At 38.9% G+C, this 27,574-nt stretch overlaps 2 protein-coding genes across 4 annotated transcripts; one reads left to right on the top strand and one right to left on the bottom strand.

Annotated features, from left to right (window-relative positions):
• Positions 1–304: 304 nt before the first annotated feature.
• On the bottom strand, positions 305–2,805 carry LOC111232006 (granzyme B-like). The gene is made up of 5 exons (XM_022759336.1): positions 2,717–2,805; positions 2,343–2,502; positions 1,971–2,103; positions 1,517–1,741; positions 305–1,423 (listed from the first exon to the last, which is right to left on the bottom strand). The coding sequence occupies exons 1-5, from the start codon at positions 2,772–2,774 to the stop codon at positions 1,268–1,270; spliced, it is 732 nt and encodes a 243-aa protein (XP_022615057.1). The 5' UTR covers positions 2,775–2,805; the 3' UTR covers positions 305–1,267.
• A 19,486-nt stretch (positions 2,806–22,291) lies between these two features.
• On the top strand, positions 22,292–25,916 carry LOC111231990 (Rieske domain-containing protein-like). Of its 3 annotated transcripts, none has more exons than XM_022759307.1 (4): positions 22,292–22,639; positions 22,931–23,046; positions 23,763–23,898; positions 24,984–25,916. In XM_022759307.1, exons 1-3 carry the CDS (start codon positions 22,450–22,452, stop codon positions 23,859–23,861), a joined length of 405 nt encoding a protein of 134 aa, XP_022615028.1. In that variant the 5' UTR covers positions 22,292–22,449; the 3' UTR covers positions 23,862–23,898; positions 24,984–25,916. The 3 variants fall into 3 exon arrangements, with proteins under 3 accessions (XP_022615028.1, XP_022615029.1, XP_022615026.1); XM_022759308.1 differs by lacking the exon at positions 24,984–25,916 and adding an exon at positions 24,244–24,255; XM_022759305.1 differs by having other exon boundaries at positions 23,763–25,916.
• The last annotated feature ends 1,658 nt before the right edge of the window (positions 25,917–27,574 follow it).

The following is a 27,574-nucleotide window of genomic DNA, read 5'->3' as shown; positions in this document are numbered from 1 at the left end:
TGTAGCTTGAATGTGCAAACAATTTGGCTTTGAACCAAATTCATAAGGAGGGGCCTCTATCACATCCAGAGCATGACAATAGTTAGATTTTCATACTACAAGTTCTTAAGACTGTTGTATTATATGATATACTAATATAATGAAGCCTCATGTCAAAATACACTTCATACACTTAACCAAACTTTATACCCCATAAGGACAAGGCAAAAACAGAATTTTTTAAACTTTTTCAAATTTATTATAAAGGAAAAGCTTTCTTCAATAAGAAAGACAACACCTAAAAGTCAGATGGGGATAATCCAGACCTAAAGAGAATCTCTTTCTTTTTATCTGTAACCTATAAATTTGATGTAACACTTGTACAAATGAGAAACATCACAGCAGCAGGTTTATTCTGTCCTCAACACAAGTATTCTGGCAGTTTACCATGATTCATTATTTCTGTCATGTTATCATCATATTCAGTTTGAATAAACATGCTTTATCTTGCATGTTTTAAATATAAAATTTCTTAAAAATGTCTGTCCCAATTTTTGTTCATAGACTTCATGTAGTGTAGTATTATTTTTATAATATTACTCCAAGTTATTAAAAGTCATTTCAGTTTGCTGTACAAAATAACTCTTGACCCCCCCTTAAGGTATACATACAATTTTCCCCCATGTGATAGTTTGAGAGGTTACTGGAATATCAAATGACATAAAATATAAATGAGCTGGTCATGTAGAATGTATTTAGCCAACATTTGGTATGGTAGTAAAGGAATGTTGCCTTTTTAGTAATGCCTAAGTAATCTCAAAATTGGACATAAAATGTGCTGGCTTGTTAAACAACAGGCAGAGACTTGATTAGGTTTACAGTTTATAGATGAGAACAAAGAAGAGACTTTCAGCTCTGACTTCAACAAATGAACAGTGAACCTCTTGTTGTTGCATCACTACACTTTGTTCACAAGGAGGCAGTGTTGTCTTTTTTGTTGGTTTAATTGTTGTTCAAACAGAGGTGCAGACATACGTGTATCATATATTTTTACTCTGTAAGCTTTCCATATAAAGGCTTGAATCATTAGCTATCATCAAATTAAAGCATATTTTGATTAAATCTGTGTAAAGCAAGCAGTTACAGACTTGGAATCAGTGGCATTACTAGCATTTCAATCTTTAGCACTTCAGTTCTGCAGTGTTACATACATACAAAAACCTGAAATACAAATGAAATTCAAATATTGCACTCTGATCAATCAAGTGTTACATGCATTAGGTATTTTTCATGCAGTTTTCACGGCCAAATTGATCCAGCTCATGTTCTCAGGTATCTTAGTATAGCAGTTTAGAGGCGGTTCATCTGCCACTGGATGGTATTTGAAGGACACCACCCCGTACGCCTTTCCATCCTCGCAGACCAATGGACCACCAGAGTCTCCCTGGAAGTACATACACAGTTTGCAGTGACAATTAAATCACAGTTATTGAGGCAAAGTGTGTTTGTAGATGTTATGTTTCATAAATATACATACCTTCTCCGGCCCAGCGTCTCCATCAGAGCAGTACAACTTATTCTGGACACACAGCTCATTGTCAATGAGTGTTACATTGACTTCCATGAGTATTTGAGACATATAGTTACTGCTGTCGCTTTTTCCCCAGCCAGAGACTATACATGATTTAGGCAGAGAGCCATCATCTTTGCTTGCAAGAGCAATGGGTTTCACATTTTTGTTGAGATTTGCCTTGGACTTCAACTTAAGGAACAGGGAGAGATAGAAAAAATAATACAAATATGAAGATGAAACATCAATTCACATTTCTCCAGTACTCACCTGTTTAGCTATTGTTCAGTGATGTGAATGCATACAGTACTTCGGGCACCTATTTCATTAATGCATTCAACTGAGCATTTGCAAATAACATAATAAGAAACACAGAGAAATCTTGAAATAACAAAATTAGACTTTTTGAGGATTTTCTTACCTTAAGAAGCATCATGTCATTTTTTAGATTTATAGAATCGTAGTCTTTATGTGGAAATGCTTTTTCCACAGATATACACTGTACTTCTTTTTTGTCTCGGAAGTTGTGAACTCCTAGAGAGACTGTGTAGGACCTGACAAAATTTAAGGTAAAAAAGTTATATGCCAGTAAATAGATTAGTTACTTGGTCAGAGCATTGTTTACACAAAAATACAAATATTTAGAGACTAAAAATTTTGTCACAGTTCACAGAGCTGTCATGAAATATATCTGCCAATCTCAATACACGTGTCTAGGTTGTTGGTGGGTTAAGAAATCTCATCATGGGAACCAGAATTCTCAGTACTTCAACATAAAGTGTGTAAAACTGACTTTGCTTGGCAGTGGGCTGCCGTCATCACAAAATCCTCATTCAGAAGGAATCCATCGCAGTATTTTGTTTTACCATCCTCCATGTGTTGCTCCACAATCACCATGTATGGCCTACTATGTGGGACAGCCTCGTGGCCTCCAGAGATTTCTCCTGCACAAGCTAGAGAGAAATTAATCGATGAACATTGATGTTATTAATGTCCTTAATACATATGCCTAAACTGACCAAAGAGACTTAAATTAAATTAAAATGTACAAATCCATCTCATGCATCATATATCCCACAGTGCGGAATGTAGTTCCTCATGTACTGTAGTCTAATGCATTTTCTATAACAACCTGGATGGAATGGTATATGTAAAAACACTTCTTACCTTGACCCTCAAGACTCAGTGCAAGTATCAATATGACCAGTTTCCATTGGAAAAACATGGTGAGATGACAGTCCAGCTGAGCTACTGAAGAGCAGTGGCACTCATTACTGACAGGTTCAGCCTTTAAATGTTTCCTTATTACAGAGAGAAGGAAGTGTTTGTGTAATTTGCATATGCAAACAACTTTGAACCACATTCATAAGGAGGGGGCTCTATCACCTTCAGAATATGACAATCGTTAGATTTTCATACTACAAGTCTGCATTGTTTTTAGACAGTGTTTGATTAAGTAGATGTAGTGTATGTGGTTTAAATACGCAATATGGAAAGTGACATTATAGTTGAGCTCTGATGAAAATATATATGTGGTAAGAATGTGCAGCCATGACACCAATCCTCATTGAGTTAATTTGTTACTGTATTTTTCTGATTTTTCATGTCAAGACTTTTTTTGGTGACTAAAGCTTTTGGCAGAACACTCTTTATCAAATATATCTGGCCTGGATTGACATTTCTGTAAATTTAATGTCAAATGGTGCAAGCTTGAGCATAAGTCAGACCAGTCTAGTGAACTCTGATATAATTGGTCTTAATAATGATGCCTCTGTGGTAACACTCACAGCTTTGAAGCTCTATAGGTATTTCATGTTCAAAGCTGTAGCTTTCACAGAGGAGCCTCCATGTCTGTCACATAGCCGCAAAGGTAACATTAGGATGTTATCACATCATAAGACAGTGCATAAAAATAGGATTTGTTTGAAAGTGTGGTTCGTGGAACACTGAAATGCGACCCCTTAGTTACTCGAGGAATGAAGAAATCATCAGGATTCTGTTGAAGTGATTGAAGGGAGCAGGAGATCAGTCGACACACTGCATTTTTATAAACCAGCATTGTACTAAAAATAATATTTCAGTCTGTCTTCTTCTTTTAAGTGAGCAGCCAAAGTATGAGAATTTCTTTATTAGAAAAATTTATGTGTAACATAAATCAAATGCAATTCATAATGGCAGTCCATAGCATGTGGATTCTGCAGGCCTATTTGTTTCAGTTTGGCAAAAATAAAGGAAAATATACCTGTGAGGTGCTGACTGCTATTTCATTTTAGCAACCAGTGAGGGATGAAAAGGGAATCTGGAGGTTCGCTCAGAACAATGACAGTGGATCAAACATGTGATTGAAGCCCTGCAATGAAAAGCTTTGCCTGAAAATAGTAGTGGCTATAACCTGCCCCCCCCCCCCCTTTTTCACAGAGGAGTCAAAGCTAAAAGTATGCAGCTCACTGACCAGAGCACAGATATGTCTGTTACATCACTTCCTCAGTCTAGACTCAAGTATGTCCCTCTTACATCTTAGGCACAAACGTTATTGTAATTGTTTTGGATGATGCACAGCACAGTTTTCATGTGTTAAAGAGGGGGAGAACAGGAGCTGGGGAGGATGAGAAGGGAAAGAGCAAACAGGTTTCTAGGCTGTGAGATTCTGGAGCCCAGGGCAGTAATGGGAATTACAGCAGGAGATGCAGAGAAGAACCTGACCCTTGAAGAACAGGGTCCTCACAGTTAGCCTGTGTCTTATATGGGGAGCACTGGGTTGATTGGTTTGGCCATTGGACATAGCAACAAGGAAAGAGGGAATGTAATAACAGCCATAAAAAACTATTACAGTGCAAATTACATATTTATTGAGAACAAAGGAAAATTATAACAATAAAAGCCAACAGACACAGAAACTGACATTCCTCCATCAGTCACAATAGATCAAACTGAAGGATTTTACTAAAATCACATATTGGAACAGAGATTTATGGTCCTTAAGCCATGCTGATATGTGACACTGACTGTGTTCAAAAATTATCCTGATGTGAGCTGTCTCATGTCGTTGCTGTTGTCACAAATATGGTTATCACACTTTCTTACATTTTTTCCCTCAGTGTTTTCATCTAGGTGGTGCCATGCGCTTTGATAACCACTAATATTGCCACTGACTTAGTATAAGAGAGTAAAGTATAAGTATAATAGTAAAATAAGAGAATATTTCAATTCTTTTATAAAATTAAGTAATGTGACATCCCAATTCAAAAAATGTGAGGGAACAATATATTTACAGTGTTTGAAGTATTCATGCAGATGTTTTCCAATAAGTATGTGCTGCTTATATGCTCTTTCTGTAGGATTCAGGATTACTGAGTGTGTTGTGGCCCAACGTTATCGAGGTGGAAGCCGCCAAACAGGAGCACTTGCTGCCCACAAGAAAAGACAGGACAAGTCTGGATTACAAGACTGTAGCTCAGCCTCTGTGATGGGAAGACGTCACCACTGTCAGGAGAAATAAGACTGTTCCCAGTCAAAAGTAAGACAGCTCTCCCAAATGGGCTCTACACACACTCATTCTTAGTTTAGCTCAAATGCTTAGATGGCAAAGCCAAAGCACCACTGACCTCACAAGATGGTCATGATTTACTTCCCCAAAACCACATTTTATCTGTTCATTGACACCACTGCTCTTCAGTTGTTTAATATAGTGCCTAGAGAAGAGTGATGATGCATGACCTCATCTTGTACTTTTATCAGTTTCACTATTGCACAATAACTCAAGTTGTTGACCACAGAGCTGACTGTCGTCAGAATTTCTTTATGTCTTCTTTATGTGATTATATTATGTATATATACATACATACAAACAGCATGTATATTTACATTTGACAGGTATTCCTTAATTTTCTCAAATCAGGAAATATCAGATCAAAGAACTGAGCACTAAGCCAACTAATACATAGTTTATCCCATTAAAGTGTTCATTACAATGACTTGATTCATGGCCAACCTCTATCTGCAGTATTATGGTTATAGAGTAGCTGTCAAACAGGTGAGAACATCTTCTAACGTTTTTTTAAGCAGTATTTTCACAGCTGGAAAGGTTATACTAAACAGATATACAGACCTGCACCTGTGATTTCAATAAAAGAGTTTTCTTCCAAATCCAGCTTTGAGTGTTTATACTCATTTACAGTAGATATGTGCTGTTCAAATTAACTTTGACAGACATTGCATAATGAAAACATCCAACACACTGGAGGAAGATGTACAATTGAGCAGTCATTTTTATTTTGCCAGGAGCTCAAATGACTCGACATTCTGTCTGTAAATGTATTTTGTATGTAGTGCGGCTCCATCAGACTGACAAGTTTTAGTACCTCACTACAAAGCCGTGTTTCACTCTCCACTTTCATGTTGTCTTAATGAAGCTGTAAAATGCTGTGGTTTCTCATGTGTCAGTGCTGCCTTCAATATTAACCTGCAGTGTATTTGACTTAAATGGCACAAACTGATATTTTAAGAGAGGGGTATTCATAGCATACATGTCAGTTTGCTATAAATATTCATATATCATGTGTATGTGTTAATGCTGTTGTTAAATACAGGAAAATGTTTGTTTTTTTTCTTTTCAAACTGTTCTTACTATCACATTCTCCATGGCAAATAAAACACTTATGTCCACAACTTTTCAAGGGACGCTGTGTTTGTATGTGTGCTGGACACATTAGATGAAGAAAAGGAATTCAAGACAGTTCACTTTCCCATCATAGTCACACGCACACATTTCTCTGAAAAGACATGTGATGCAAACTTTGGCTTTTGATCTGACAGTCAGTGTTACCGCACTCCCCAAAGCCTCAGGAGATTAGATCTTATGATTCAGACCTATATGAGCCTATGTTGATTTATCTTGCTTCAGCTTGTTTGACAGCTCATACAAAGTATATTGTAATTCTCAAGCAGCATTCGTACTTTGAAACCATGCTTTGTTTGTTTTCATGTCATACATTTAGGTTTCTTGTCAGTCTAAACCACAAACAAGCAAGATCAGGGGTCCATACTTCTTTTCCGACTGCACTTTTGTTCATATATCGCAGCTGGCAAGTGTGGCTGTGTAAGCACCCAGTCACAATATTGACCTAAACGATGAAAATATGAACAGGCAGACAGTTAATGACTGTATGTAATTACCAGAGCAAGCCACGTGTTCTTCTCGCCAACATCAAGTAACGTGGACGGCAAAAAGGAGAGAGAAAAGAGTCAAATCATTTCACTGAGCCATGAATGACATAAATTATGTCAGCTCTATGGGTGTTTTTCTACTCTGCTTGACCCAGTTCAATCCAAAAAACATATGGTGACTCTCCACTTTAGACATGGGATTCATATTTAGATGTATCAGATTTAAACCAGTATAATAAGAGGATGGGAATTTTCTTCCTCCCCAACTTTATCATTTTGTTGAAGAATGAAGATTTTCCAACAAAATAGTTAGGCCTCTGTTTTTTTTCAAGAAAAGTGATACCAGTAGCTAAGAGCTTTCATGTCTTAAGTTGTGCTATTCATCAGGCCTTTGTAAAAAATAAGGAAATGGTATGAAGCCACTTGTGATTGCTAAAGTAAATAGCATGTTCTCATAAGATGTTGGTCTATTTTAGTCAAGTCACAGGCACTTAGGTAAGAATTTAGTAGTATCTAGTGTCCCTTCCCCACAAGATAAGTTACATACTGTTATGCTCAAATTGTCCCAAGCACCACTCACCACTTTATGATGCATGTGGAAGATGGCAAAATAAAAAAACATTGTTGTTGTAGTGTAGAGTTTGAAGAGGCTAATTAACTTTCCCCAAATCCAACAGAGCGGGCTCAATGACTGTATATAAAGATGGACGACGTGTCCAAAATATCTCGGATACAGGCGCTGCCATCTTGCGCTGGTGAGGTCATTTAGAGCCAAAGTCTTATTTAATGTGTTTTTTGATATTTTTTATTTTTTCTTCTTTTCTTTTTTTCTTTTTTTTTTAGTTCAGTCCCATCTGCTAATATGTAGGGGGTGGGGTTTATGATCTATACTGCAGCCAGCCTCTAGGAGACGGTCAGGATGTTCTATTGTGTCGTCCATCTTTAGTCTGTATAGTAGCATCGAAATGAAATGCTCTTGGCCTCGGAAGTAACGCCATAGATTACCAGTGTAAATAAATAGTTAGAATGATGTGCTCATGTTATATTATGTTACGTTCACATTTGCTTATGTCAGAGCATATCAACAACCATGTTTCATCCACTCTTTACATTTTTTTGCTCTTGTAATTCTGGATTTGGAGGGGATTAAAATAAACCCATGCAGACTGCTTTAACCTGAATAAATCCAAAGCTTGACAGGCTGTCCATGCCTGGTTACAGTTTCTAAGCTATGATTGGACAATCATTCTTCATGGGAAGAGTTTATGGACAATTATTACAATCAAAAACTTTTGAAAAGTTGCAGTCGATTTTATTCCTCATCAAAAAATACACATAAGTATTAGATCTTTTTTTTTTGGTCTGTAAAGTCTGAGACATACAAACCCTCAGGGTATCAGGAGAAATATCAGAGGGTGACAATTGACCCTCAAACACATACACACACACACACACACACACACACATACATAGATACTTTGTATGCATACACACATACAGAAAACCCATAAGTTCGTCCGTCTCAAATCCCGTGTTCTGACCACAGAGAGCGCCTCTGAAAGAAAAACGTGTCGGTGGAACAGCGTGGAAACAAAAACAGACCTTTGAAATGTTGCTGTATAGGTTTTCACTGTGGTGCAAAAGAGGTCTGTAAGCAGGCAACAAAAGACTAATACATCAGCCCTTTTCATGGAGGGCAAACCAAGGGTCAGATGTAATTAATAGGAATGGTAAGCTGATATTTAGACATTCCCTTTAGCATGCTATAGCTGAGGGAAATGATCGAAGGGCCAGATGTGGAACTTAGAACTAGTTTGGTCTGACAGTGTCATATTGGGTCATGGTATATGTCAGTTCAGCATCTATTTTTATTTTTATGTTGGGTTGGGAGCAGATTCTTTTTTTCTTTTCTAGTTCTTTTCTAGTTTTTTTTTTTTTTCCATATCTAGCATTGAAGTGAGAGATGTAGAATTGGAAAAGTTATCGTTACTGTATGAAGGACTGGTGTGCAGAGGAACAGGGTGACAGGTACTTTCTTCGATGTTTAGCTTCATCCTCTAAGCCATGAGTCTCCCTGCCAGCATATGTTTTGCTTTTTTGTTTTTCTTCTGATTTGATGTGTGTGAATGAATTCTAGTATCGTGTGTTAAATTTGAGATTAGAAGTTCCCACCACATTAGACGTGTTTTCTTTCATTGCTGTTGAGGAGATATGAATCAGGCCACACTCTTGAACTCTTACTCACTCTACATAAGGCGTCTTCATTATATTCTGCCATGTGGGGATTTTTGTAAAGATATATCTGATTCTTGATAAATATCTACCATTATCTATTTGTGCAAAGCAGGAATACAGGAATACATAAAGACTTTTTTATTGGGGCCAAGCTTCTCAATGCCCAACTCCCCAAGGTTCACTTTTATACAGGAAAACTTGAATAGATTGGTCCCACCAGATGGAAAAGGACAGTGGTATTCTGGGTATTTGGCAGTCAGTGGGGAGAAGAAAATGTAGGTATTTGGAGGTATTTGGATATATAGTGGACAGACAGGAGGTGGATAAAGAGGATGAGAGTGAGAACAATAGAGTGTGTATCTTTAGACTAGCCTGCCGGGGGGGAAGAAGAGTCAGACAGTCTGTGTTTGTCATTAAAGGAGATTTTTTTTCAATGGAGAAAACAGATGAGCACTTCTTATCTGATGATTCCTGACAGCTGTGATCAGACAGTAACGGGGGGGGGGGGGGGGGGGGGGTTGGGGTGTCAGTGTGTTTGTTGTGTTCATTTGTACCTATACTTGTCTGTGTGAGGACATACTCTCTGTTTTGCTAATGAAAATGCAACATGGCTCATTTCCTCCCAAAGACCATCCTTGCTCCCACAAATGTGCTCTAATGTTTCTGCTACATTCAACTGGAGGTCAGAGTTGAAATAATAACACTATAATGAGCATCTCTGCACGGGACCTTCATGCTCCTAACTACTGCTGAAGCCTGTGACAGTCAGAGCTATTTAACTGCTGGCTTCACGTTAGAATAACTGTTATTGTTTGTTTTGCTTTGTTGTACTCTTTTACACCAAAGCCAGGGTGATCTATTTCTTTATGATTTAGTTGTTGATTAGTGTGACATCAACATTTCAGTCACACACTAATGGCAGCTATATATCACTGTCACACTTTCTGCTTACTGACCTGGCTCTGACTCCATGTGGCTTGGCAAATCAAAGCCATTTAGAACAACTGTTCAAAAAGTAATGAGGAAAGACAGAGGGATAAACAGGAGGGAATGATGATGGTGAAGAAGAAGCTTCAAATGATGCAGAGACAGATGATGGGACAGGATACCTGAGGTGATGGGGATGACTTTTCTAGCAGGTATCTCATTGGCATTATTCCCAAGGGAGGCTGTTTGTCTTTTCTTACAGTAGATATTAAAACATATATTGATGCTTGTGTGATTGTGGATCAGTTCGTCTCAGTCTTGTTCCATTGGAGTGTAATTCTGATCTCTGTGTTTTTAATATCTCCCTCTCAAATCTGAAAACAACACGTAAAAACCAATTCTAGATCACATTTTGCTGCAACGACTGATTGTCAAGATTACTGATTTAGTCTGCAGATAAGAGCAATCACCATGGACTGTCTCCACGTGTTATCTTGCAGGATGTAGAAGATAGTCACAACTGATGTTCTGCTTTTGTGGTAATAAATTTCCCTTTATTTGAATTTTATTTTTGCTTTTTGCTTTTTCCCATGTTGAATAGCTGATAGTGTAGTGGCGAAAATGGCAACAAGTGTTGAGCTGTATTAAATTAATTAACACAATTATGAAGAAATTGCATATATGGTATCATGACATTTTGTTTTTGTGATGAGATATACTGTATTAGTTCAGCACATACTCGTGCACATACTACTGCCTTTGTTTTGATGCAGAGAAGCCTGAGCCACAGAATAAGAGAACTATAACCTCTGGAAAGCAAGATTGTGTCGTCTTGTACTTCTTTAGTTTCACATGCTTAAAGGATGAACAACAGCTTGTTTTGCCACAGTGATTCATGTCTGAAATGTCTGGCCTGCAGAAATAGTCCCAGTATGATCTTCCTTTCAAGGTCTCTGAGATTTCACATTACAGGCCACTCATGATCTGGCAAAACAAATTGTGAAATAAAACAGGTTACGGCTGGGGTCAGATGCATCAGCAGTGAGGTAAGAATCATGAACGATCATAAATTTGTCATTCTGAAACCCCCTTTCAGAAAACTTGAAGTGGTGATAATTTCTCAAAATGAAAGAGTAATCAATGCACAACTCACACACAACTGCAATACTATACAATTTTGAATCACTGTAGGACGTTTCTGTGTCTGCTCCACAGTTCAAAATGTTGACTAAAGAAGTTAACTTCATACCATTTATGCAGGAGTGTTTTAGCTGCAGAAGCAGTATAATCTGTGGAAAAGAAGAGTAAGCAGTCAGGACTGAGGGATGGTATTTGGAGCAAAATAGCCGGCTTGAATTCACCTCTTTAAAAATATGCATAACTGCAATTTCAAACAATAAGTACAGATTCAGCAAAGCCATACAGGAATTCATTTTTAAGTTGGATCAAATGGAAATTTCATATTATCCACATTTGTTGAAGTCATTTCAGTGTTTTGCTCGTTTGTTCTTCTATTTCATTCTTCCACATTTTACCCTTTCAAACCCATCAGACAAGTCAAACTAAGAAAGTAAAAGATGAGCGTGCATGAGGCCGTGTATCAAGGTCAAGTGTCAGAGCAGCTGCTGCGGTTATCTATGATTTGATCTGAGACTCTACAAACAAACAAAAGTAGTACGTAAAAACCTGATGTCAGTTTGAATTTCTCTTGCATTTACTACGTAGTTTACAGGAAGTATAGATTAATATCATAAACCATTTCCTCTGCCTGAGTCGTCGAGAAGCAGAATATCCTTCCATTATCTCTCTCAATCTTTGAGGCTTTATTTTCAGTTATGTATGTTCATGGGGCCAGAATGACTGGATGTTATTCCCGTCAGTTACTTTTGGAAGTACTGAACTGGACAATCACTGGACCTTTGGCCCTCCAGATATCAGACTGGAAAGACGCTCAGCACCTCATTAAGTGTTCCACTGTGACTTTAATGCTCCTAGCTCACACTCAAAGGCAAGTCAGGAAGACATGGAGGATTCCCTGGGCAATACGCAGGTTATTCCAGCCAGGTAGCTCCTGCCCTGACCTAGTTTTTAGCAAGTGAAACTTATTATAGTTGCCAGATCTGAAGTGAAATGTGGGAACATGTGGAAGACAAGAGGTGTCTGGGGTTGGGGCAGATTATGATGCTCCAGATGTAGTAAAACAAAACAGCAAATCCTCACTATTTCACCAACTGTTTTGTGCAATGAATAAGTACTAATTGAACTAGCCACTCAAAATAGACCCCTCATTTGATGTTTGAAAACTCAGTTATATTCTTGGTGTGTTTACACAGCAGTGCATTAGGATCTGAATCAAGTTTGTTGACTGTGACTGTGAGATGATTTTGCATCTGAGTTTTTGCTGCCCAACTGAAATGAAGTTTTTTCTATGGACTACCTGTTGGCTCCTTTGTCCTGTCGGACTCAAGCTAGCCTCATGGCACTTACTCTTTCTTGTTATCTCCTTATCAGGTCCTTGCTTGTGTTGTATAAACTCTAATATGTACGTCGCTTTGGACAAAAGCGTCTGCCAAATGACATTGTAGAATTGTAGAAGTTAATAATAATAATGTTGTTCTGTATTTTTGAAGGTGGGTGTAGCATTGTGTCAAAAGTAGTTTAAAGACCTTCTGTGAATATTGTGTTATAATAAAGTGCATATTGGTCATGTTACTAAAAACTGGTATTGGTTGGAACCAGGTTTGAGGCTGCCATGTGTAGTCTCCTGTGTGTCTGTACATAATGGGTAGTTGAAGGTGACTGGGTAAATACACAACACATATAGAGTGAAAAGAATGGGCAATCAGGGTTGCCCTTATTTCCTTTTTGCACCATAAGCTGTAGTAGGTTAATCCAGCCATGTTCAAAATATATATTTGCTATTGGCTTTAAAGGTAGATAGGAAGCTCATTTTATTTCATACATGTGTCAAACACCAAAAGGTGCCCAGCCTGCATGGGCTTACAAGTAACTATAAACATAACAAGCAAGAGCAATAACATGAAGAGGGTGAAGGACAAATATCATATACCTCCATGTATGCGACTCAGTGTCAAGTCAAATATGAACACAATCCTGCTGTGTGGACATCACAGCTATATAAGCATATCTTTATATAGACAACGTTTCAAACATAAAGAGCCCTCATAAGCTGTTGGTAAGCATCTAACACAAATTGAGAAGGTGAAACACAGGCACTGAAGTCTACGTTCATCAGACAAAAAAAACAAACAAACAAACAAAAAATCAGGACAGTCTGCAAACACTTTATGAAAAAAAGCCTATATCTAAAATTGAGAAATAATGAACAATAGAACAAAAAGTGCATTTCATTTTTGACTTCCCCAAATCTCACTTTCTACTGTCCTCTAGAATTCACTTTGAAGGAATTGGAATTGGCTTTAAAAAGTATTTATACTACAAGTATAACACTGATGAACAGGGCCAATGGACAGACTGAAGATTTCTCATGGCTATCACTAAGTTATCTGGTGCAGACCTCTATCTCAGTGAGACCCCCCAGTGACATGAGAAGCATGTCTGTGATCTCTCAAGTTATGCACAACTTTGCATTTCATGCTGCCACACCAAGATGTGGGTGATAAGCTCTTTAGGAAGTGAATTAGTGATTTGTGTATTTTGCAAACAGCATGCCTTGCAGAAAAGTTTGGGTTTGAAGAGTTGCAGAGGGATTTTGCAGTAGAAAACATATTAAAGCATTTGTGATTGAACACTGATTAAATACAGAGCTGCTGATGTTGTACCGAGCTATACTATGACATAATATTGCTGTTTTCTACACATTAATGTAGCACATTTTACTTGTCACTCTGTCTCTTTCCATTGATTGAACAATGTCACAGCCGACAAATTAGCCGTGATTAGAGGCTGACAATTATATGTACGACCCTTGAAAAATCACTGTTTCATGTCAACATAGATATCTGACAACAAAGTACGATGATGTGTCAGTGACAACACCTAAACTGCTTGTGAAAACCAGTGATCGGACAGGGGGTTTAATTGATGAGACCAAACTGGTTATTTATTGCTGGATTCATATTTGGCACAAAAACAGCATTTTCATTTTAATTTCCCCATTCATGTGAACATTATGCGAGTCTCCCTGAAGATGCAGCATAAGCAGCTAACATGTTGAATTTCACTCCATGAGGCCTTTGTTTCTGAATGTTCACTTTCCCAGATGGATGGGTTCCCCTTTACAAATCAATCCCTCCCCTCCCTGCACTGTGAGTCCTGTGTACTTTCATACCCACTGAGGCGGCCTGGCTGGAGAGGCTGTCAGCCTGAACGCTGTGATGTGGTTTGAAGCTGTAGGCCAATGCAGATTACATCTTTCCTTTCATGGTCTATCAAATGGCCTTTTACAGAGCTGAGCTTTCTTTTCTTAAATCTTTACATTCATCTTAAACATAAGATTGATAGACATGTCCAGTTTCGTGTTGTTTTAGTGACCTTTTACATCTCCTCTGGGCTGGCCATTACACCGTCACTCTGATGGAAACTGGGGAACATGTTAGATCTATTGATGCTGGAGTGTAATTAAGGCAGAATTTCTTTGCTGTTGATCTCTTAAGCAAACTAATATGGAGATGTATGCCTTGCAAGCTCACAACCTGGGAGGTATCTCCCTGCACTGTTTGCACTGTTTTATAATTTGTCTCTAATATAACACGGGACAGGCACACATGAATTAAATTTTTGTTTACTTTGTGAGAAAGCCATTGGCCTCCATTATCCAGTCTCTGATCTATCTTGTTCCAGACTGTAATATTCTTTCATAAAATGCCCTACGTCTGTTTCTGAGGGCCAGGGAGTACAGTATGTCTCTTTAAGAGTGCTGTTACGGGTCGCATGCAGATCAGTGAGGCTTGAAGTATCCATAAGAGGAAAACTAAGACTTAGTTTGAGTCAGAGATGGAATCTGCAGCAGCAGTCAGTCCTGTTGATGGAAACAGATGGGAACAGACTTAATGTCTCCATGGGCCACTTTCAAATGCAATGTTCCAACAACAGTTTCTCTCTCTTTTACCTTCTCTCTTATGGGCCCTAGTTACCAATATTTTCTTGACCAAACTTTGATCCAAGTGTGTTTTTAACCTGAATCTATGCATCATTCATTTGGTGACTATGTCAACTCTGCTTCTTTTGCAAACTGCCATCTCTGAGAAGATGGTGTTTTTGTATGTTTGTATATATGCATTAGTGTTTTGAGTGTTTTTTGCCTTCAAAAGTAATTAAACTTGCTTATTTTTCTTCATTTCATCTGGCTTAATTGGCCTCATGGATTTGGTTTTTGGCCTGGTGGAGCCAAAGTTGTTTGTTGCTGTTCTTTGTGTGACTCAAAACTGAATATGAGTGCACTGATAAGAGGGAGCTTGATGTTTTTCAGAGGGTCTGGTGTTCACATATCTGCAGAGTTAGATGCAGAGTGGGTCTAGTGTTTATAGGTCTGTGAGTAAAACACTGTCCTGTGTAACAGTGGTTTTTTATCAGTGTTTGATAGCAGGTTTGTGAGCTTCCAGTCTCTCTCTCTATTATCTGCTTCCGTTGATGTGCAAAGTAATGAGTGCCTGCGATATAGGACTCATGTTAAGTTTAAATTTTTTATTTTTATTTTTGGCTTCATGCATGAAATAAGTATTTTTATTGGTTTTCTGTGCTTACCATAGTTAAATAAAGTATTTCTTTTTTTTGTTTCTTGTTCAGTTCAATAAGTCTTTATGGTTTATTTAACATGACCGCATAGTTCTAAAAGCAACGGCAGAAAATCACAACGTTTGACATCTTTTATGTTTTATAATGAGAAGTGTAAATGCATTTTCAGTTCATTCAGTGGACAAATTCAGTTGATGAATGGGGAAACAGTAGTATGGCAGATTTACAAGGTAGTAAGAAAGAACATGTCTCTGTAGAGCCTCATTTATGTCCAAGAGACATCCATGACGCATGACAATATTATGCAATATGCCACAAAGAAGGCTCTGACCTTCTGAGGGCTGTATAGTAATGTTCCACCTGACTCATCCAAACATCTGAAGTGCATTTACAGCACACTTTGCTTGTGCGTAAAAGGCAGAGCGTATTTGCGTTGTCCACTCGCCTATGTAGGCACATATTACTATCTCTCTAAAATAACTATTGTGCCATTGACTTCGGACCAGGTGTTTTGCCACAAGTGTAATTGAAACATGGCCACTGGACGGGAAAATGACAACTGCGTTGGTCTGAAACTATTAAAGACACCTGCGTTGCACTTTGCACCGCTTTGTGCCGGGTGTAAGATAGGGCCCAATACCTGCTAAACATCAGTATGTTAACATAATCATTGCGAGCATGTTAGCATGCTGACATTAGCATTTAGCTAAAATCACCTTTGTGCCACATTACAGCTTCACAGAGCTGCTAGCATAGGTGTAAACTCTGTTAAATTAATATCCACACAAAGTGACAAGTTTTATGAAGTAATGAAAGCGGAAAGAAAACGTCTCATACATACCTGCCAGATGATGCCTAGATTGTAATGTTTACTTTGTTAAACACTGCATATACAATATATTGTAGCCTGAAATGGCAACAGTGCAGAGTTTGTATAGCCTCATCACAATTTGCAAGCTGTAGTTACTTAAAATCATGTACCAAGTGTCATGTAATATAGTTGTGTGTTATGATTATTTAGCCGCATACCATGAACTGAATCCCAGGCTTCTTGAAAACTACACTGTGCCTAATCAACATCATATACCTCATCCTATTTCCTCCAGTCAACACAATACTGTATATCAACACAATCCAACGTAAACCATATGGCACACCGTAAAACCATCATCAAATAGGCACGTCATGATAGCTACACGTCTGCATTTTCAGATGGTGAACTCTTGCCTCTTCACTCTTCAGACCCTACCTACCCCCAGTCCGTCTGCTGAGCTTGGGAACCTTGAGGAACAAGACGTATTGTGTCTGGATATAATCAGGACTGAGGACATGAAGGAAGGAATGTAGCATAGTCTGATCTCTCCTGCAGACATGTATGCCGTGGAGGTGAAGAGACGGGGGGTGGACTTTACAGAGAGTGACTCAGCGACTCGATGTCATGCCCTTGCTGTCTCATGGGTACAATTAAATGATGTCTTTCCTCTACAAACTGGTTAGAGAAAAACATTCTAAGGTTTAAGAGGTGTGCAGGTCAAATAAGGTGCACTTCACTGAGCGATGCCATTTGGAAAATTGGTCTGAGTCTTGCTCTCTGTCCCCCCTATTGTCAGACTGTTTCGTAATACTACACCTAAAGAAATTATGCTGCACAGAATCACTTCAGATCGCATATATCCTGTCAGAGTACATCTCCAGGAGAACAACTCTTTGTATCTAAGTGTCAGCACTAACCTTTATACATGTGAAATGACATTGGTAAGTAACATTAAGAATGTCAAAGTGAGTTTGCAGAGAGATGTTGTTGACAAGTTGAGAAAGTAGACTGTGACAGAGGAAAGATTAGCAAGTATCTGCATTCACTTACATTTCAACGCCATCGATCACACTAATATGATCACAAAGTCCAATCTCAAGAGACGCAAACAAGACCATTAATCAATACTTCAAACTTTGGTTTCTTCTTTTCTGTTTGAATTTTGATTCACTCAAGTAATCTGAGTGATTGAGGTGGGGGAACTAACCCCAGCAACACACAAGAAATGACTGACCTTGAAGTAGGTAAATCACAATAATAAATCAGCCTTCACAGGAGTCACACTAAGCTGATTGCCAATTTAGCAGTGAGAAGTCTGCTCATTGTCCTGTTTTCTGCAAGTTTCCATAATTCAGACGTCAGTTCGGTCCAATGAGTCATTTCGCCTTTCACCCTTTTTCCTTCACTCAGGCAGGCTTTGTGTCTGGAAAAAGCCAAAAGATGCCTTCAGTCTGCATGGACTGCTGCCAGCATTTTAATACTGTGGATGTGTAAAGGTGTTAGCAGCCATCTCGTGTCATTAGATCTGATTATTGCTCTGCATGGTCATATAACAGTCAACGAATGAGACTGTTTTACAGGTCCAGGTGGTGCAAACACTGTTCCCTAACCATGGTCCTGTTTTCCAAGATCCTAATGTGCCCATAAACACTGCTAAACAAATCACAGAGTGGTCTCATGAACACTATTAAGAACAAGATCCTTATGTGGCCTCCCCAGTAAGCAGATTTAAAGATCATCAAACCTTTATGAGATTGGGGGCAGAGAGTGTGGAGTTGCCTCCGTCTCATCCCTCACAGAAGTGGAGGATTTCCTTCTTGACAAATGTTCCAGTATCCCACTGCACATGTTCTAGGATTTGAGTGGTTTCCTTCCTAGAAGAGTTAAAGCTAGTTTCTTATTATTTGGTGTTTTTATTGTATTGTCCACTGGGGGGAGGGGTCACGTGACCCTCTCATAATTTGATTAACATCAGCTATGCTATGTAATCATTTTTTTCTTTCAGATCATTCACTTTTATTTTATTGCCAGTCTACTGCTTCATACTCCGCTGTAGTAGGTTATCAGTATAAATTCTTCAGTGTGGGAGAGCTCAAAATGCTTCATGGGACAGCACTTTGGTGAAATCACTTCTGTGGCCACCAAAATGTGAGACTCATTCAGTTTAGACTTCTGTAGGTTCTTTAAACTTAGTGTTTGCCTAAATCCAAATGACTGGACTTGCCTGAACTTGCTGATGGCTGTCCAAAACCACAATTCATCAAGTTCACAGGGGGCCTCAGGTGGACTTTCTGCAGAGTCTGCTTGGGTTACCAACTTTATCAGATTAACCATAGTTCATAGAAATATGGATTTGATCATATAAAAGTCAGCAATTATAATAACTACCATATTTATTATTGAACATATTTTCACATTTAATGTACACTGGGATTTAATATTGTAAACAAAAAATATGCATTGACTGAATAATTTGGATGTGTGTCAGCACCTTTAGACAAATACCATGAAATGGGTGACAGGATCAGGAATTTTGATTCATCACCATGAAAATGAGTGAGGTCTCACGTCCTGCTTCATAGCGTGTTTTATCCATTTGTGGTCTAGAGCCCTCACATACTTGACACGATGATGGTGAACACATCACAGTATGTATGACTGATGTCTGTGAGGGCTCAGTCTGCAAGTCAGTCTGCAAGAAGAGACAGTGCTTGCTGCTATATGTTAACTTGCTCTTGATCATTTCAGACTACCCGTCATCTCCTTTTTTAACATTAGAGGGCTGAATTGTGGCTTATTTCCTAAAGCAAAGTCAGCAGCATTGCAGACTTACATAAAGTGTGCATAAAGAGCTCAAAACGTTTATGAAAGGGTTCTCAACCACTTATCGTTTTCACAGTAGGACAGCACTGAACCTTGGGGCTTATGGGGAATGCAGGTCTGTGAGTCTGTGAGGGCAGACATTGGGACTGGGCCGAGGAGCCAGTTGTGGCTTCAGTTTCCTGTCCACTAAACATCAAAGTTGAGTCTGGCTTTGCATTTTAAGTGGCATAACGACATTATGGCTATTCATGTTCCATAGTAGAGGACATCAAGTACCAAGCAAACAGTAGTGTTGTCCTTATACTCTATGAGCTCCTTATGGGAGCTTTAAATCACGCTGCCCTCATATCAGTACATGAAACAGGAAGCACGTGAATGACAAGCTCTGTTAGAACAAGGAGCAAAGCAAGCAGGTAGTGGCGTTTTGAGTTTGGCCGAAGCATTTGCTTAGCTAATGAAAACCACGCTGGCTGGAGATCTGGACTTCCATCCATCCTTGGCCGATGAGTTAAGAGACTTTTGAGGGTGGTTGCTGGGTTGTGGACAAGACGAGGCTAATGATGGATGAGTGTGGGCTCCACTCTCAGTCTAATATCTCATCTGAGCCAGACTTTCTCTACACCAAATTTTGCCCCATGCAAGTAGTTACACTGTCCAGTGGTCAGAGTACTGCATCAGGAAGTCAAAGAAATTTATTGACAGTGCAATACTCCTGTGATCATTTTGGCCTGCGTCTCACTGTCTGCAGCTTTGTTTATTAATCCCATCCAGCCTGCTGATTCAGATTTTCCACAATACATCATTTTGATTTCTATAATTATTTCTTTTTCTCTAATAGCTCAAATCACCTGGAGCTCATTTAGTGAGATCCAGAGTCTGTGCGCAGCAAGTTTTCTCACCTTTCAGGGTGCCAAAGCAGAGCTGTTGGTGACGACTGTCAGTTTGCCGGTGCCCGCTCAAACCTGCAGACTGTCCGCTTCGCTGTACAGCTTTTTGGCTGAAATTCTCCATGATCTATTTCATAACCTCATGACCCCACCCTGTTATAAAGTAATACTTGGCAGCACTGTTGAAAATAAACACCTTTGGGGATTTTCCAATCTAACCCTGCTCTGTGAGTGGAGGCTGCATGACTCAAGCCTACCTGTGATAATCAGTATGCCAAAATATTACCAGCTGTGTTTCGCCGCTGGTTGTTTGGGTATTTCCAGAAATGCTGTAATGACTGAACACTGTTAAATTCTTGCTGAAATTAACTTAAAGTCATTGATTCAATAGCTAAAAAATCAAATAAAGGGCCTATATATATATATATTTGAATATTACTAAGACTGCCTGAAAAAAACTATACAATGTTGTCATATTTCATGTGGGGTGGTGTTTTAGAGCTATTAAAAGCAAAAACTCATCACAATTGTACAAAATCATACTGAGCAATGGACAAGGCCGAGCAAATGTGTCAACAAAGTGATGTTTACAGTGGGAAATCTCTGCAAAAAATGCTGCAAAATGTAGATTTCATTCCCAACTCTTGGCATGTACAAGTCTTTTGTGGACATGCTTCATCAGCTTTCACACTTGAAGCATCTACATAGCAAGATTTTAAAGGTTATAGATGGAAACTTGAGTAGAATGAGTTACAATGATGATAAATCTTCCTGTCAGTCTGTTTAAGCTGTTAGCTTAGCACACAACATATATGAGAATCCAGTCACTTACTGTAGCTCAGGTTTCTTTACACTGGCTTTCCCTATTCTTCAGTGATTTGACTTCACGTTTACATTTGCTGGGATCCAACTTCTGAGAAGACGCAGTAGCATTCTTTCTTCCTCCCCGTGACACGTTTTCACGGCATTACTGCTCACATCTGCGCTCATGCTGCAGCCTTACATGAGTCAGTTTCTCAAAGTCAGGAATCAGAACAAGTGGCCTCTGTTATGCATCACGCCAGTCTAGACAGCAACTCACATTACTTACAGGCTTAACTGCCAGCAGCATTATTACTGGCACAATAAAGCGATGGAGACAAAGTGAATAAAAGTTGAAGAAATACAGATACATATATGTATTTATGTTTTTTGCAATTTGCCAAATGGACAAATTTGCAGGTGCCACACAGCTCAACTTCAATGCTACTGGAAAGGTCAATTTTATACACTGGTGATAATTCTGACTCATTAATCTTTGATCATAGACAGATTTACACATATAGGAAGCGTTTCAGAAGCTAGAGATCCTGTTTCATGATGTATCTCTCTGATGTGACGTTTTATCTCCATCAGCTTTTCTATGATTAAGTGCAAGAGAATTGTGTCTGCAGTGAGAGACAACGTCACACAGTTGTCTTGCAGGCTCAACACCTAAAACACTGAGACGCAGAGTTCACAAACAATGCGTAATAATGCTAAGAAACTGCGCTGTGGAAAAAACTCAGACTGATGATATCAGCCAAATACCTGTCTGGAGCGCAGAGCAGCATGGAGTCTGCCATGAAAGAACAATAACAGGCTTTATAACTGATAATTGAGAAATGGTTTTGAACTATTTGCACAGTACATAAAAAGCAATGTTCCACATTTACCACATGCTTTGGGAACAAGTTCAATTCTCTGTATGTTTAAGTGTTCTCAATAAACTCAGTGGGCCACCAAAATAGCTGAGAGGATCGGTATATTTGCAGAGTTGCATTGTTTGAACATAAAACGGTAAATTCATGTCACAGATTGACCCTAATCAAAGAACAGGAAGGGTCTCTTCTGGGTCCATTCACACTAAAGCAAGCATTTATGATGGGCAGCAGCCACATGAAGCTCTTTGCTTGCAGAGCTTTAGGGTTATCATCAGAGCAGCTGCATATTTGCATGTGCAAATGATAAACATTTACTATCAATTTGTTTTCATGTTGGACTGTTAGTAATATCAGCGCTTCTCGTTATCTGTGACAAGCGTTTATTCATATCTTCAGTAGCTCAAAAGAAGTGCAGCGGTACTCGTGCACTGCGCTGCCTCGGTGTGACTGTGTCCCGGCTCACTGGCTCACCGGCAAGCTGCAGCTCGGATGGAGGCAGCTCAGTCCGCACGGCTGGCTGTGGTACCAGGGTTGGTAGTTAATATGGAATATTTGCACAGAGCGAACTGCCAAATGCATTTGCCCCGGCGGAAAAAAGGCGCCCTGTAGTAGCGCAAATTAGAAAAGCAGTTCATTTCGCCGTTCTTTATGGCGTCTGGCTCCGGGGATGAAGAAGGAAACACGGAAGGCGTTTCATGGAGACTCATAGGCCCGGCCTCGGAGCTTTCCAAGAAGCGCTGCCGCCTAATGCACTCCTCCCTCGGCTACGACTCTGATGTCTGCCTGTTCTATGCGAAGGGGGAGTTTTTTGCCATGGATGCCCGCTGTTCACACTCCGGTAAAGCCACAACCTATCAACTATCAAATCCATACTCGCCTAGATTAACCCTTTAGGTGAATTAAACAGCGTGTCCCATTTTGTAAATATATAAAATTTGTGCGTGCAGCAGCATATTGAGCTTCATAGGAAATGGAGCCTATTGTTGATGAAACTAAATCAAAATGTGAGGGTCATGGTGATGATCTTGAGCAACACCATGTTATACAAACCTCACAATCACATTTTCCTAGAGGGAAGACAGCAGAAGTAATTTATTTTGAGAAGAAACTGATTTCCTGTCTCCCCCAGGCGGTCCACTGTGTGAGGGGGACATTGAGGAGGCTGATGGAGTCCTGCAGGTCTTCTGTCCCTGGCATGACTATGACTTTGACCTCAGGACTGGAAAGTCAGGGACCTCATTACAGGTCAGTCATGAAATACTCTTATGTCCTTTTAGTGTCATAATACTGTATTATTTTTCCACCAGAATATTTAATTGTCTTCTTAAGCTCTGTATAAACACAATACAAATTTTAGTGACTTAGTGAAAAACATTAATAGTTTTCTGTTGCATTTCTGCTGCAAAGATGCCATATATGATCATCTTTGGACCACCTGGCACTATATTGCTTACACTAAAATGTGTATCTGACTTTCTAAGTCATCATATGAAAACTTAATTGTATACCCAGGAGGCAGGAAGCTTCAGTTGCTGACTACAGCTGGGAGTTGATGTGAACAATCAAACTAATCCAATCAAATCACCCACATTTATTAGATGTAGGACGTTCTACTGATTGAAATCAGTCAGAGTTAAGATCATGTTTTCCGACATGTCTTCTTCCCCTCTTCTGCTGTTTGGATGAGTGAATCAATGAACTGTCCAAACAACACTTTCCATAAACATCTCATCTTCTTTTCCATTCATCATTTTCATAAACAGTTGTGTCTTTTGTACATCACTACAATGAAATATAACAAATGTTCTGTTGTCATTGAAGTCAGAATTTAGGATTTACTACCTTTTTAACTTTAATACACTCTGTACTTACTTTGAGTTCTTACTGTTTCCACAGTAGCTCTAGGTATTGTGTTTCTTCTCCAACCTTCAGCTCCTAAGTCTTTGTTTTTATTGTTTCAGCAACAAGTGTATGAAGTCAAACTGGAGGACGGCAACGTGTACGTGAAACACGCCAGTTGTCTCTCCTTACTGCCTTTTCCTGCAGATCAGAAACGCTGAACAACCTCAGTCCAACTGCTTCATCCTTCAGCCCTTGGTAAGACCTCAGATCGCTTGATTACGGAGCCTCCTGCCTGTTTCGAGGTCACTCAGACTATTTTTAAGACTTGTTTCACAAAGCCCAGGCCATCCGAAACATTCCTAAACCTTATCTGTCATTTTCTCAGAGCTGTTTCTGCTTTGATTGCTGTGAACTCAGGACTATATCAAGAAGATTGTCTGAAGTCTTTGTCTTTCAGAGTTTTTCTTGCTGGCACTCCAGGTATAGACTCATCACAGACACTGAGCATAGAGAGCTGTGAGTTCACTGCAGACCTTGATAAAACACCAAACAGTGGCAAATATGCAAAATAATAACACTACATTTTACTTTTCTCAGCAGATGTTCTAGAACCAACCAGCATATTTGATTATTGGCAGTGTAACAGTTATGTGTCTATTGATCATTTTCTACATTTTAAGAAATCCAGAAGAATATATATTATATCATCTGATAGAACTATTACATAGTGAATATATTTTGTATTTGTCCATCTATTTCAAAAATCATAATTGCTATTTTGGGATGAAACAAAGCCTTTGTGTTTCACTGTCTCATTAGAGGTCATGGGAATCGTTATGAAATATGCAAAGTGCAATGCTAATCTAGCTAATTTGTGAATACAACTGAAATGGAAAATATGGATAAAAGGAGAGAGCAGTAGAACCTGAAGAGAGCCACCTTGATGTCCTGAAAAGACCTGCAAATGCCAATTATCACTTTAGGATGCGGTGTAATGCGGAGGTCCAAAACTGAGAACCACTGTATTGGAATGAGTAATAAATGTCTACTTTTAGTATAAAGCTCCTACTATTTTCAGTGGAGGACTTTGTATGTAACCATGAAATGATGAAGTATAATGACTAACTAAAGTGTCTCACATTCATTACTACTCATGGTGGTTTTCCCTGTCCTCAGCAAGCATTACCTTTAGTCTCAAACTGTTTAACTCACAGACAAGAAGTCACACTTGCTGAGTTGTGGCCTTTGGATTAATTTAGACACTTATTCCAGTGATGTCACGCAACAGAAACTCCCGTTCAGGATTTGAGTTTCTGGATTGTTTTTTAACCCAAATATAGTTCCAGCAAGTAGAACACACATGGAGGGCACTGCAATTACGACTGGTGGCAGCTCTGGTGCTAAGATGTCTCCATCAGCATTTCTCTCCATTCCTGGCCTGTGCACATACAGGTTTGTCTGTGACTGACGCAATGGGAACTAAAAGACATGGTTAGTAAGGCGCCGGGGGAAGGTTCACAACCTGAAATGCACCATTGACTCGAGGAAAAATGTGTTTTTCTAGCTTTATGTGTGTGCGCACTGATGCAAGTGTGTTTTCTTTATTCCTTAGTGGTGAGAGCAGTCACTCACTATATTTTCTGTCAGCTCCGTTTTCGGGCAGACACACAGAGCCCAGTCAAGAAGGTGTCTGTGACAGTGTGGCTCGATACACTCGTTTTCCTCCCTGCTGTGTCCCCTGTAGTGCAACTTTATTACAATAATAATTCCTCTGCCTGAAAATGTGTTATGTGCTGCAGAGGTCACACTGTGTGCATTGTAACTCATCACCTGGAGGGTAATGGGCGTGCACAATGGAGATGTAGCTATTTTGTGTCAGTAGAAAAGTTAAAGTAAATATTGTTCAGGATTCTGCAGAAGCAAGGAGTGGTCTGCACATTTTTACATCTTGACATAACATCCTGAAAGTGTCCCAAGACACCAATGAAACCACCATTCATGTCAGACTTTCTCTGTGTTTCCTATGTTTTTTTTCATATGTTAAGCTAAACTAGCTCATTTTAATCTGTTTGTTCCTTTTTTGTTTCTTGTGTGAACTATGTATCTGGTCTAAATGTTGAAAAGACTGCAGACACTGTAACGTGTGACAGAATTCATTTCAGCTATTAGTTGTGAGATGCTTTGTTTGTTTTAGACTGTGTTCATTGTGACTTATGCAAAGCTCAAAATTTTGTATATCTGTCATTAATTAATTCACAAATTAAATTATTCTGTTATCATCATTGTCATATATTTCTTATAAAATAGAATAAACCAAAACTCATTTTTCTTATGTTCAGAAATGTGAAACTGTTAAACTTTGATGATTTTTCAGTGCGTGTTGAGTACATAATACACAAGAGGAATAAGAATCAAAAGTTTACACAAAATCATTTATTTACAGTTTCTTGTTCGTACAATTATAGTTGATTTCATAAAATACACAATTTACACATGAAAACCTAATTCAGAGAAAAACAAAGAGATCGGCATCACCATGCAATAGTTAAGCATTTAGATAGGATTATCGTGTGTGTGTGTGTGTGTGTGTTGTATGTGTGTGTGTGTGTGTGTGTGTGTGTGTGTGTGTGTGTGTGTGTGTGTGTGTGTGTGTGTGTGTGTGTGTGTGTGTGTGTGTGTGTGTGTGTGTGTGTGCTTCTTTTACTGGAGCACAGTGGCAAATATACAACTCTCTTCTTATACCCCAGAAAGTGGTGGAAAAGTTCAAGGATGACCTCCTGAATAAATTATGATCTCCCTGAGACCAGCTGGACTGTGCAGAGGAGAAAACGGATGAATCTCTTCATGCTTGAGTAACTGTTAAATTGTTTGTGGTCTCTTTTGGATAGAGAGTCCTGTGCTTTTCTGCCCTGAATTTAAATAGTACCGGTTAGCGTTACATGCACCCACTGCAATTCTGTTACAGCGTCTCATGAAGTGGTTTTGAAAAGAAATGAACTTCAGATTTGTTTTTTAAATTTTCAGTCATTACAAAAGAAAAATTTTCACTTGAAAATGCCAATTGTCATGCAAGACCTAACAACAGCTGCTCATTCACTTTCTGACCGAGAATTAGGTGAGAAGATCGATAGCACTCTCATGTCTGCACAGCAAATATGAAGCCAAGGCCGGCAGCCCGTTTCCAGTCTTTATGCCAAGCCAAGCTAACCGACTGTTGATTGTAGCTTCATATTTAATAATATGAATAATACAAAAATGAGATCCCATCTAACTCTTGGCAAGTAAGCAAATTTCCCAAAATGATGAACTGTGCCTTTAAAGGTGTAAAAAAAAAAATAATAATGCATGAAGCTCCATTAATCTGTATTTGTGATATTAACATTGAATTTCTCCCTGTAAAATGAAGCGGTTGTTATGATTACTACTATTCCCACAGAAGTTCAATGAGAGAGATATTTTCTTTCCATTAAAAATGAATCTCTGCTTTGTTTTTTATCTGTTGGATTTGAGCTGAAACTCCCTTTATCCGATTCTAAAGACTTTGGAAACTTTTTCTTAAGTCGTTAAACCAAACATTGCAGAGGTTCTTTAATCTTCTTTGAAGTTCCCCAGAAGACAAAGAAGCTGTTTGGAGAGCCCAGCTTACTTTCCCATGCAAAGGCTTACATAATGGTTTACTTAGCCTATTATTGTTACCTTGTCCTTCAAACTCCCCTGATAACTTCTCTTGAAAAAGCCAATTCGCCTGTCAAAGCATTCTCCCCTGAAAACCTGCATTCTTCCATGTGCAACCACTTTCGAAGCCCAAGATTCTGTAAGTGATGGACTGTGATGCCAAAAGCCACTAATATTTTCCCTTCCTTTTTTCCTTTTACCAAACAGTGCCCCAAAATGATTAAATCCATCACTAGATAATCTTGCTCCTCTTTCT

Source organism: Seriola dumerili, unplaced genomic scaffold (genome assembly GCF_002260705.1).
Source record: "Seriola dumerili isolate Sdu_G_001 unplaced genomic scaffold, Sdu_1.0 BDQW01000321.1, whole genome shotgun sequence".
NCBI lineage: Eukaryota > Metazoa > Chordata > Actinopteri > Carangiformes > Carangidae > Seriola > Seriola dumerili.
Note: the sequence above shows the minus strand (reverse complement) of the source record. Positions and strands in the feature narration are given on the sequence as shown.

Excerpts from the sequence above, each read along its gene's own strand:
- LOC111231990 (XM_022759307.1), top strand. The coding sequence starts at position 22,450 with ATGGCGTCTGGCTCCGGGGATGAAGAAGGAAACACGGAAGGCGTTTCA. Across the intron at positions 22,640-22,930 it reads TGCCCGCTGTTCACACTCCG|GCGGTCCACTGTGTGAGGGG; the intron begins GTAAAGCCACAA and ends TGTCTCCCCCAG. Across the intron at positions 23,047-23,762 it reads AGTCAGGGACCTCATTACAG|CAACAAGTGTATGAAGTCAA; the intron begins GTCAGTCATGAA and ends TTATTGTTTCAG.
- LOC111232006 (XM_022759336.1), bottom strand. The coding sequence starts at position 2,774 with ATGTTTTTCCAATGGAAACTGGTCATATTGATACTTGCACTGAGTCTT. Across the intron at positions 1,742-1,970 it reads ATGACATGATGCTTCTTAAG|TTGAAGTCCAAGGCAAATCT; the intron begins GTAAGAAAATCC and ends CTGTTCCTTAAG. Across the intron at positions 1,424-1,516 it reads GAGACGCTGGGCCGGAGAAG|GGAGACTCTGGTGGTCCATT; the intron begins GTATGTATATTT and ends ATGTACTTCCAG.